The 12,765-nt window shown below is 43.8% G+C and overlaps 1 protein-coding gene across 1 annotated transcript in view; it reads left to right on the top strand.

The window, feature by feature from the left end:
* rftn1a (raftlin, lipid raft linker 1a) overlaps window positions 1–12,765 on the top strand; it is a 52,205-nt gene that overhangs the window by 36,589 nt on the left and 2,851 nt on the right. Inside the window, exons 4-9 of the mRNA XM_045222013.1 lie at window positions 6,250–6,358; window positions 8,400–9,405; window positions 9,624–9,827; window positions 11,031–11,140; window positions 11,227–11,330; window positions 12,251–12,326. Coding sequence (XP_045077948.1) covers window positions 6,250–6,358; window positions 8,400–9,405; window positions 9,624–9,827; window positions 11,031–11,140; window positions 11,227–11,330; window positions 12,251–12,326 — 1,609 coding nt within the window. The remainder of the gene's footprint in view (window positions 1–6,249; window positions 6,359–8,399; window positions 9,406–9,623; window positions 9,828–11,030; window positions 11,141–11,226; window positions 11,331–12,250; window positions 12,327–12,765) is intronic.

Below are 12,765 nucleotides of genomic sequence, written 5' to 3'. Positions count from 1 at the left end.
AACCGTGGAATTCTTGAAGCATATGTGTAGATGGGGAAATGTATACATCATCTTTTTCTTTCACACTCCCACACACACACACACACACACATACACACACACACACACACACACACACACACACACACACAGTTGGGTGCTTGGCTGCTCCTTTATGCCCCTCCTGCCAAGTGGCACCTGTCACCGTGGAGACGGCTGATTGTATCATCAGCACCCACCGGAGGGGAACAATGTGCAAAGAGAGGGGAACCATGAGGCCTCCTCTCCTCTCCTCCTTTCATCTCTCCATCACTTTATTACTCTCCTCTCTCCATCTCCCACCTCTCTCCGTCTCTCTCCTCTCTCCATCTCTCTCCTCTCTCCATCTCCCTCCTCTCTCCATCTCTCTCCTCTCTCCATCTCCCACCTCTCTCCATCTCTCTCCATCTCCCACCTCTCTCAATCTCCCACCTCTCTCCATCTCCCACCTCTCTCCATCTCTCTCCTCTCTCCATCTCTCTCCTCTCTCCATCTCCCACCTCTCTCCATCTCCCACCTCTCTCCATCTCCCACCTCTCTCCATCTCTCTCCTCTCTCCATCTCTCTCCTCTCTCCATCTCTCTCCTCTCTCCATCTCCCACCTCTCTCCATCTCTCTCCTCTCCATCTCTCTCCTCTCTCCATCTCTCTCCTCTCTCCATCTCCCACCTCTCTCCATCTCCCACCTCTCTCCATCTCCCACCTCTCTCCATCTCCCACCTCTCTCCATCTCTCTCCTCTCTCCATCTCCCACCTCTCTCCATCTCCCACCTCTCTCCATCTCTCTCCTCTCTCCTTCTCCCACCTCTCTCCATCTCCCACCTCTCTCCATCTCCCACCTCTCTCCATCTCTCTCCTCTCTCCATCTCCCACCTCTCTCCATCTCCCACCTCTCTCCATCTCCCACCTCTCTCCATCGCTCTCCTCTCTCCATCGCTCTCCTCTCTCCATCTCTCTCCTCTCTCCATCGCTCTCCTCTCTCCATCGCTCTCCTCTCTCCATCTCTCTCCTCTCCCCATCTCTCCTCTTTTCATCTCTCTCCTCTCTTCATCTCTCTCCTCTCTTTATCTCTCTCCTCTCTCAATCACTCTCCTCTCTCCATCTCTCTCCTCTCTCCATCTCTCTCCTCTCCATTGCTCACCTCTCTCCATCGCTAACCTCTCTCCATCGCTCACCTCTCTCTCCATCTCTCTCCTCTCTCTCCATCTCTCTCCTCTCTCTCCATCGCTCTCCTCTCTCCATCTCTCTCCTCTCTCCTCTCTCTCCATCTCTCTCCTCTCTCTCCATCTCTCTCCTCTCTCTCCATCGCTCTCCTCTCTCCATCTCTCTCCTCTCTCCTCTCTCATCTCTCTCCTCTCTCCTCCTCTCCTTTCCTCCTCCTCTCCTATCACCCAGGAGGCTGTCATCAAAAACCTTTGACTGGTTTAACATGTCTAAACATGTTATAGATGCTGTCTGAAGATGTTATAGATGTCTGAAGATGCTATAGATGTGTTATAGATGCTGTCTGAAGATGTTATAGATGTGTTATAGATGCTGTCTGAAGATGTTATAGATGCTGTCTGAAGATGTTATAGATGTGTTATAGATGCTGTCTGAAGATGTTATAGATGCTGTCTGAAGATGTTATAGATGCTGTCTGAAGATGTTATAGATGCTGTCTGAACAATGGTATAGATGTGTTATAGATGCTGTCTGAAGATGTTATAGATGCTGTCTGAACATGGTATAGATGTGTTATAGATGCTGTCTGAAGATGTTATAGATGTGTTATAGATGCTGTCTGAAGATGTTATAGATGCTGTCTGAACATGGTATAGATGTGTTATAAATGCTGTCTGAACATGGTATAGATGTGTTATAGATGCTGTCTGAACATGGTATAGATGTGTTATAGATGCTGTCTGAACCTGGTATAGATGTGTTATAGATGCTGTCTGAACATGGTATAGATGTGTTATAGATGCTGTCTGAAATTGTTATAGATGCTGTCTGAACATGGTATAGATGTGTTCTAAATGCTGTCTGAACATGGTATAGATGTGTTATAGATGCTGTCTGAAATTGTTATAGATGCTGTCTGATCATGATATAGATGTGTTATAAATGCTGTCTGAACATGGTATAGATGTGTTATAGATGCTGTCTGAAATTGTTATAGATGCTGTCTGAACATGGTATAGATGTGTTCTAAATGCTGTCTGAACATGGTATAGATGTGTTATAGATGCTGTCTGAAATTGTTATAGATGCTGTCTGAACATGGTATAGATGTGTTATAGATGCTGTCTGAACATGGTATAGATGTGTTATAGATGCTGTCTGAACATGGTATAGATGTGTTATAGATGCTGTCTGATAATGGTATAGATGTGTTATAGATGCTGTCTGAAGATGGTATAGATGTGTTATAGATGCTGTCTGAACATGGTATAGATGTGTTATAAATGCTGTCTGAACATGGTATAAATGTTTTATAGATGCTGTCTGAACATGGTATAGATGTGTTATAGATGCTGTCTGAACATGGTATAGATGTGTTATAAATGCTGTCTGAACATGGTATAGATGTGTTATAGATGCTGTCTGAACATGGTATAGATGTGTTATAGATGCTGTCTGAACATGGTATAGATGTGTTATAAATGCTGTCTGAACATGGTATAAATGTTTTATAGATGCTGTCTGAACATGGTATAGATGTGTTATAGATGCTGTCTGAACATGGTATAGATGTGTTATAAATGCTGTCTGAACATGGTATAGATGTGTTATAGATGCTGTCTGATCATGGTATAGATGTGTTATAGATGCTGTCTGAACATGGTATAGATGTGTTATAGATGCTGTCTGAACATGGTATAGATGTGTTATAAATGCTGTCTGAACATGGTATAAATGTTTTATAGATGCTGTCTGAACATGGTATAGATGTGTTATAGATGCTGTCTGAACATGGTATAGATGTGTTATAAATGCTGTCTGAACATGGTATAGATGTGTTATAGATGCTGTCTGAACATGGTATAGATGTGTTATAGATGCTGTCTGAACATGGTATAGATGTGTTATAGATGCTGTCTGAACATGGTATAGATGTGTTATAGATGCTGTCTGAACATGGTATAGATGTGTTATAAATGCTGTCTGAACATGGTATAAATGTTTTATAGATGCTGTCTGAACATGGTATAGATGTGTTATAGATGCTGTCTGAACATGGTATAGATGTGTTATAGATGCTGTCTGAACATGGTATAGATGTGTTATAGATGCTGTCTGATAATGGTATAGATGTTTTATAGATGCTGTCTGAACATGGTATAGATGTGTTATAGATGCTGTCTGAACATGGTATAGATGTGTTATAAATGCTGTCTGAACATGGTATAGATGTGTTATAGATGCTGTCTGATCATGGTATAGATGTGTTATAGATGCTGTCTGAACATGGTATAGATGTGTTATAGATGCTGTCTGAACATGGTATAGATGTGTTATAAATGCTGTCTGAACATGGTATAAATGTTTTATAGATGCTGTCTGAACATGGTATAGATGTGTTATAAATGCTGTCTGAACATGGTATAGATGTGTTATAAATGCTGTCTGAACATGGTATAGATGTGTTATAGATGCTGTCTGAACATGGTATAGATGTGTTATAGATGCTGTCTGAACATGGTATAGATGTGTTATAGATGCTGTCTGAACATGGTATAGATGTGTTATAAATGCTGTCTGAACATGGTATAAATGTTTTATAGATGCTGTCTGAACATGGTATAGATGTGTTATAGATGCTGTCTGAACATGGTATAGATGTGTTATAAATGCTGTCTGAACATGGTATAGATGTGTTATAGATGCTGTCTGATCATGGTATAGATGTGTTATAGATGCTGTCTGAACATGGTATAGATGTGTTATAGATGCTGTCTGAACATGGTATAGATGTGTTATAGATGCTGTCTGATAATGGTATAGATGTTTTATAGATGCTGTCTGAACATGGTATAGATGTGTTATAGATGCTGTCTGAACATGGTATAGATGTGTTATAAATGCTGTCTGAACATGGTATAGATGTGTTATAGATGCTGTCTGATCATGGTATAGATGTGTTATAGATGCTGTCTGAACATGGTATAGATGTGTTATAGATGCTGTCTGAACATGGTATAGATGTGTTATAAATGCTGTCTGAACATGGTATAAATGTTTTATAGATGCTGTCTGAACATGGTATAGATGTGTTATAAATGCTGTCTGAACATGGTATAGATGTGTTATAAATGCTGTCTGAACATGGTATAGATGTGTTATAGATGCTGTCTGAACATGGTATAGATGTGTTATAGATGCTGTCTGAACATGGTATAGATGTGTTATAGATGCTGTCTGAACATGGTATAGATGTGTTATAAATGCTGTCTGAACATGGTATAAATGTTTTATAGATGCTGTCTGAACATGGTATAGATGTGTTATAGATGCTGTCTGAACATGGTATAGATGTGTTATAAATGCTGTCTGAACATGGTATAGATGTGTTATAGATGCTGTCTGATCATGGTATAGATGTGTTATAGATGCTGTCTGAACATGGTATAGATGTGTTATAGATGCTGTCTGAACATGGTATAGATGTGTTATAGATGCTGTCTGAACATGGTATAGATGTGTTATAAATGCTGTCTGAACATGGTATAGATGTGTTATAAATGCTGTCTGAACATGGTATAGATGTGTTATAGATGCTGTCTGATCATGGTATAGATGTGTTATAGATGCTGTCTGAACATGGTATAGATGTGTTATAGATGCTGTCTGAACATGGTATAGATGTGTTATAAATGCTGTCTGAACATGGTATAAATGTTTTATAGATGCTGTCTGAACATGGTATAGATGTGTTATAAATGCTGTCTGAACATGGTATAGATGTGTTATAAATGCTGTCTGAACATGGTATAGATGTGTTATAGATGCTGTCTGAACATGGTATAGATGTGTTATAGATGCTGTCTGAACATGGTATAGATGTGTTATAGATGCTGTCTGAACATGGTATAGATGTGTTATAAATGCTGTCTGAACATGGTATAAATGTTTTATAGATGCTGTCTGAACATGGTATAGATGTGTTATAGATGCTGTCTGAACATGGTATAGATGTGTTATAAATGCTGTCTGAACATGGTATAGATGTGTTATAGATGCTGTCTGATCATGGTATAGATGTGTTATAGATGCTGTCTGAACATGGTATAGATGTGTTATAGATGCTGTCTGAACAGCATCTATAACCACTCCTGAGTGGCGCAGTGGTCTAAGGCACTGCATCGCAGTGCTAACTGTGCCACTAGAGATCCTGGTTCGAATCCAGGCTCTGTCGCAGCCGGCCGCGACCGGGAGACTCATGGGCGGCGCACAATTGGCCCAGCGTCGTCTAGGGTAGGGGAGGGAATGGCCGGCAGGGATGTAGCTCAGTTGATAGAGCATGGCGTTTGCAACGCCAGGGTTGTGGGTTAGATTCCCACGGGGGGCCAGTATAAAAAATAAATAAATATGTAATCACTAACTGTAAGTCGCTCTGGATAAGAGCGTCTGCTAAATGACTAAAAATGTAAATGTAAATGTATAGATGTGTTATAGATGCTGTCTGAACATGGTATAGATGTGTTATAGATGCTGTCTGAAGATGTTATTAATGCTGTCTGAACATGGTATAGATGTGTTATAGATGCTGTCTGAACATGGTATAGATGTGTTATAGATGCTGTCTGAAGATGTTATTAATGCTGTCTGATCATGGTATAGATGTGTTATAGATGCTGTCTGATCATGGTATAGATGTGTTATAGATGCTGTCTGAACATGGTATAGATGTGTTATAAATGCTGTCTGATCATGGTATAGATGTGTTATAAATGCTGTCTGATCATGGTATAGATGTGTTATAGATGCTGTCTGAACATGTTAGAATTGCCCTGAAGCACAACAGATGACTAGGCTCCAGCATACAAACATGATGATCCATAGTTTTATTCACTCCTTCATCAGTCCTTTCTTCCCTACATAGTGCACTACTTTTGAACATAGCCCTATGGACCACTATGAGCCCTGGCCAAAAGTAGTGCACTATATAGGGAATAGGGTGCCATTTGGTTCGCAACTTAAATGCCCGCTGATGTCTTCCTTCATCCCTCTTTCATCTCTCTCTCTCCAGTTCAGAGAAGACCCAGCTGAAGTGGGCGGGCCGTCGCCTGGAGACAGACGTGTGTGTGGCGGGTCAACAGGCCCCCGACCCGGATGTCATCCAGAACTACGTGAAGAAGGTCACCATTAGTACTAATGCACAGATCTAGGATCAGCTTACTACTCCCACTCAGCTCCACTCTGGAAGGAGTTGCCCATAGGCACAGATCTAGGATCAACAAATTCCTCCCAAATTTGAGCTTAAAGGGACATTACACTCCGGAATTCCTCCCCAAATGTTAACCTTAATATTTGACAGGAAAGAGACTAGGGGAAAGCTTATCCTACTTCCCTTGGATGCTGCTTACTCTTCTCCTTCCCCTACTGGTTATGTACACCTGTATCATTCTTTAGGTCAATGGAGAGGAGAGGAGAGGAGAGGAGAGGAGAGGGAGAGGAGAGGAGAGAGGAGAGGAGAGGAGGCCACTTTAGACTATTGAGATGCCCCCCTAATGTCACGATCAGCTGTGACATCATCATTTAACAACCACAAACACCTTAGTATTACAGTATAGTAGTGAATTCATCTCATTCTACAGCGACCATGAGAAGTGAACAGGCCTTTATTGAGGAGATTTCCATGTGAACAGGCAGAGCACAAAAGGGAGTGGTGATTGGATTGAAATGCACAGGGCTCAGTATAATGTGATATGGTCAGGCAGCATGACATGAATAAGCAATCAGATAGCAGCCTGGCTGCCAGGAAATAGCTGAAAAGAACCATAGACAGGAGCCAATAGGAGAGTGCGGGACAGGGAGACCGGTCTTATCACACTGCAGAGGTGGGCACTGCTTCCCTGTGACACACGTACACGCTAAATATGAATAAGTAAATGTCAAGGAGGTATAATAACCTTTTGGTGGGAGTGTGTGACACACACACACACATATACATTTTGTATTTTCACACCAATCTTGACAGACTCAAGTGGTGGACAGTATCTGTTCAGTGTCTCTCCCCACAGGATGTGTGTGTGTGTGTGTGTTGATTGTCATTGTGTTGATTGTGATTGGTGGAGGGATGATAATGAGGAAAGAGGTCTCATTATTGTTGTGTGGTAGTTAGCATTCTGTGTTCTCTCTGACAAGCCCCTCTCAAACTGTCAGGGTTAATATCAACTGACAATTAACCAGAGGAGCTCTGTGAGGAAGAGGAGAAAGACACACACACACACACACTAATGTCAAACAGACACACACACACTAATGACAAACAGACACACACACACTAATGACAAACAGACACACACAGTGGATAATTAGGTTCCTTTGTCATTAGAATATTTGATCTTTAGGGATGATTAGGTTGGCTGTTAATTTGAATAATGTTTTGCAGAATGTCTGTAGTGTGTAAATTTGCCTTTGTGTTGGTGAGTGTATAAATGAGGCTGTGTGTGTGAATCAATATACCAAGCATGTCATCCACAGAACAGTACACCAGAGCTGACTGACAATGGCAGCCAAAGGCCCCACTGGCCAGATTTGTAGCTCATAGGAGAACCTACTATTATAATACATAGAATTAATCAATAAGGCCAGAGGAGGTGTGGTATATGACCAATGTACCACGGCTAAGGGTTGTTCTTACGCACGACACAAAGTCGTGCCTGGACACAGCCCAGAGTGCCTGGACACAGCCCTTAGCCGTGGTATATTGGCCATATACCACAAACCCCTGAGGTGCCTAATTGCTATTATAAACTTTGTTACCAACGTAATTAGAACAGTAAAAAGTAATTGTTTTGTCATACGCATGGTATACGGTCTGATATACCACGGCTTTAAGAGAATCAGCATTCAGGGTTCAAACCACCTAGTTTATAATTATAGATATAGCACCGGGCCGTTTCTATTTCTGTAGCCGCCCATCAATCCTGTGTGTTGACGTGCCTAACGACAGATCGCTGCATGAAGCTGAATGGCTTGTATGGATCATTATTTGTTGAAATAAATATATAGACAAAATTAAAATCCACCCGTCGAACTGATAAAATTGATGTCCTATATCCATAGTTTCCATTACACACGTTGCAATGATTTCTTTTGCGACATTGCTTTTGTCTAATAAACCTGGGTCAATGGAAACCTGCCTACTGTGTGTGTGTGTGTGTGTGTGTCCAGATCCAGGATGCGGCGGAGCAGGGTGTGCTGTTTGTGGGCTTCCTGCAGCAGCCTGGTGGGGGACCCTGTTTCCTGGGGCACATGGACCCTGAAGACCTGTCCTCCCTGCACTCCAGCCCCTCCCCCATACACAGACACCCTGCCAGTACCACAGCCCGCTGCTCAGAACCCACTATAACAGAACTCAGCCCTACAGACTCTACGGAACCCCACCAGAACCTCCTAGAACCAGAACACGACCGGAACACAGAACTGAAAACACCAGAATACAAGTCGGTAGAACTCAGAACAATTGAACAGAACCCTACAGATACCAGTCAGGTGGAGCTGGACTTGAGCTCAACAGAACTGGTAGAAAACACACAGGTCTCTACTTCAGTTGAGTCAACAGACAGAGAACACATCCACAGTCCAGTCAGAATACCCTCAATAGAGGACCAACCAAACCACTGTCCAATAGAACCAGCAGAACCACCAGAGAGACTGCAGAGTCCCAGCCCAATAGATCCAGCCTGTGACCAACAGAATCACAACCACGTCCCAACTGAACTCCGTGGCGACCAGGATCAACTACAGTCCTGCAACCCAATAGAGACCACATGTATAGAGAGACAACAGAATGAAAGCCAAGCAGACTTCATCAGGACTCTACTACCAAACTTCAGCCCGGCAGAGTTAACACATGGACTTGGTGGTCCAGACGCAGACAGACAGTGCCAGGGAGACATAAAGAGTCCAATCCCTCAGACACAGAACCAGAGATGGATACCGGAACAGTTCTACAGCACAGACGACCTGGTCCGGTCACCAGAACTAGACAACGCCGACCGCGGGTCGGAGTCCGGGGCTGAGAGGGGGTGCAACCGTGGAAACGGGGGTACGGACGGTGACCTGGATGAGCATCAGAGGAGCAGCAGAGTCCCGACCCACAACAACAACAATCACATCCGGGTCAAGAGTCCAGACAGAGATAAGAGGGCTGTGGGGTCTCCACCAGCACAGAGCAGTGAGTGTGGAATCTATTACTGTTTCGACCACATTATTGACAGGCGGCTGATGTGGCATTGCCATGAGTTGGAGTTTGTACTGAATATTGCAATGTTGATTCATTTCAGTCTTGTGTATTTCCTGGCAAAATTTTTAAAAACATATTATTTGTGCCTCTCTTTCTGTGTGTGTGTTGTGTGTGTGTGTGTGTGTGTGTGTGTGTGTGTGCGTGCGTAGGGGTGCAGCTGTTTGCCCTCTACAACCACACGGGGGAGCTGTCCAGCTCTCTGAGGTTCTACTCCCTCAGGGTTCCGCTGGGGCTGCAGAGAGAGGCAGGGTTAGTGACAGAGGTCGATGCCCACTGGCTAGATCACATGACCCAGCATTTCACCAGTGGAGCTCGCCTCATCGACGGTTTCTTTCACCTTGGAGACGACAATGGTATGTTTGGCACAATGGTGATGTGCTATAGTAGCCTGAGTGTCAGTCTGTTTGTGCTGTCATGCCAACTCCTTGTCACTCGTTGGCGTGCCAAACACTCTGTTCTCCTCGAGCTCATTAATGGCAGCATGTTCATATTTGAAGATTGCTGAGAGGCCAGACTGTTTGGCTTGTCAATGAGCACTGGAGTTGGCAAGAGCACAAACTGATCTGGGACAAGGCTAGTGTTGTAGTGTTTAAAGAAATAGAGCCTGCACACTCATAAGCTTCACCACGTACCTTTATTCACAAACAAACAACGTTTCCATCCTGCAAGGATAATTGTCACGTCATCAGGTTATAGTGTTTACCATGGCATTATACTGAAAACTTTTTGAACTTAGGGGAAAATGTTAAAGGCCTACTTGGAAAGTGTGTAGGCTCAGCCTTATCCATGTTCCTTCACGCATGATGCATGGAAGGACATGCAAAGCCAAGATCGGATCAACTCTCTATCTCTTCCAAATCTGTGGAGGAGATTCAACTGTAACAGAAGAAGTTGCGCTTCTCTCTCTGTCTCCGTCTCTCTCTCTTTCTCTCCCTGTCTGTCTCTGTCTCTCTCTCTCTCACTCTTTCTGTCTCTCTGTCTTTCATTCTCTCTCTCTGTCTCTCACTCTCTCTCTGTCTCTGTCTCTCTCTCTCACACTTTCTGTCTCTCTGTCTTTCACTCTCTCTCTCTGTCTCTCTCTCTGTCTCTGTCTCTGTCTCTGTCTGTCACTCTCTCTCTGTCTCTGTCTCTCTCTGTCTCACTCTTTCTGTCTCTCTGTCTTTCACTCTCTCTCTCTGTCTCTCACTCTCTCTCTGTCTCTGTCTCTCTCTTTCTCTCCCTGTCTCTGTCTCTGTCTTTCACTCTCTCTCTCTTTCTCTCTGTCTCACTCTCTTTCTCTCTGTCTTTCACTCTCTCTCTCTGTCTCCCACTCTCTGTCTCTCTCTGTCTCTGCATCTGTCTCTCTGTCTCTCTCTCTCTGTCTCACTCTCTCTTTCTCTATCTGTCTCTCTCCCTGTCTCTCTCTTTCACTCTCTCTTTGTCGCTGTCTCTCACTCTCTCTGTCTCTCTCTCTCTCTCTCTCTCTCTCTCTCTCTCTCTCTCTCTCTCTCTCTCTCTCTCTCTCTCTGTCTCACTCTCTCTCTGTCTCACTCTCTGTCTCTCTCTCTCTCTTTCAGACAGCGGGGTCTCCTCCGTGGACAGTGTGTTCATCTTTCAGAGCTCCTCAGAAGAAACTCCACCCATTTCATACGACGCCATTGTGGTGGAGCAGTGGACCATTGTTGATGTTAGTGTGTGTGTGTGTGTGTGTGTGTGTGTGTGTGTGTGTGTCCATTGTCGACGTGTGTGTAACACTGTTTTTGTCCTCTCCAGGGTGTAGTGGTAAAGACTGACTACATCCCCTTGCTCCAGTCTCTGGCTCCCTATGGCTGGAGGCTGATGTGTGTTCTGCCTACTCCCATCGTTAAGACCAACAGGTACTGTCCAAACCAGGAAGGAACACTAGGTAGTAGGCACTATACCAGCCTAGTATTGGCTAATACTTACAGTATTTCTGTAAACCAGGGATGGGCAACTGGCGTCCGCCCCCTTTTTGAAGGCCCTCGGATCAATTTCCAACCCCCAAAGAATTATAAATATTTTATATATTTTATTTTTTATTTTTTTTATTTTAGGAACTCAGTCTGGGTCTCAACTTCGTGTTGCGAGTTAGAATAGTAGAATAGGTGCAAGTTCGAAATTTGGTGGTGCATCAGCAGTTTTTCTCTTGTTTTTCTCTTGTTATGTCAGTCACTGATAGTCAGTCAATTAGCCCATGTCAGCTAACATTTTTTATTGCGAAAGTTAGTTTAGCGGCCAGCTATCTAAACTTGTTATCCTGGTTGAATTACTGTCCGGGGGACCTCCATTGACTTTGTTAGTTAGTCCCACTCAGATATCATATTAGAAACTGCAAACATTTGCCTCCACCCTATGGGAAAATGGGTGGAATTGCAGGAAATTTGCTGTAAAACAGCTAATTTCCCTCTCTGCCCCATGGCAAATTAGTAGAATTGCATGAAATGAGTTATAAAAGTACAAAATCTTCTCTACACCCCATGGCAAAATGTGTAGAATTGCACAAAATGAACAACTGCGGCCCGTCATGATGCGTTACCGACTTTTGGTTGCCCCCACCCCTATCAAAGTTGCCCATCCCTGCTGTAAACCATACCAAACATTGGAACACTGCACATCATTTGGAACACAATTACCTTTCACATTTTGTCACATCACAAGATCCAGTAAAAGTAAAAGACCCAGAATAAGACAGAGACAGTTCTAATATCAAGTTACAAGATGTGTGGCAAGTACTGATGTGATTCACATAGTATTAATAGCATTGTTCTCTCCTCAGTGATGGCAGCTTGTCCACAAAGCAGATCCTCTTCCTCCAGAGACCTGCCCTGCAACGCAAAAGGAAAGACTTCAAGGTTCCTCACCATATTTTTTACTCTAATTCTCCCTCTCGCTCTCCCACTCCCTCTCGCTCTCCCACTCCCTCTCTCTCTCTCTCTCGCTCTCCCTCTCTCTCTCTCCCTCTCTCCCTCTCTCCCTCTCTCGCTCTCTCACTCTCTCTCCCTCTCGCTCCCTCTCTCCCTCTCTCCCTCTCTCCCTCTCCCTCTCTCGCTCTCTCGCTCTCTCTCCCTCTCGCTCTCTCGCTCTCTCTCTCGCTCTCTCTCTCGCTCTCTCTTGCTCTCCCACTCCCTCTCTCTCCATCTCTCGCTCTCTCTCCCTCTCACTCTCTCTCTCTCTCTCTCCCTCTCACGCTCTCTCTCTCTCTCTCCCTCTCTCCCTCCCTCTCGCGCTCTCTCTCTCTCTCTCTCTTCCTCTCTCAATTCAACTCAAAGGGCTTTATTGGCATGGGAAACA

The sequence above is a fragment of the Coregonus clupeaformis genome, chromosome 8 (genome assembly GCF_020615455.1).
Source record: "Coregonus clupeaformis isolate EN_2021a chromosome 8, ASM2061545v1, whole genome shotgun sequence".
Lineage (NCBI taxonomy): Eukaryota > Metazoa > Chordata > Actinopteri > Salmoniformes > Salmonidae > Coregonus > Coregonus clupeaformis.
The sequence above is the reverse complement of the archived record's forward strand: the minus strand, read 5'-3'. Positions and strand labels throughout refer to the sequence as shown.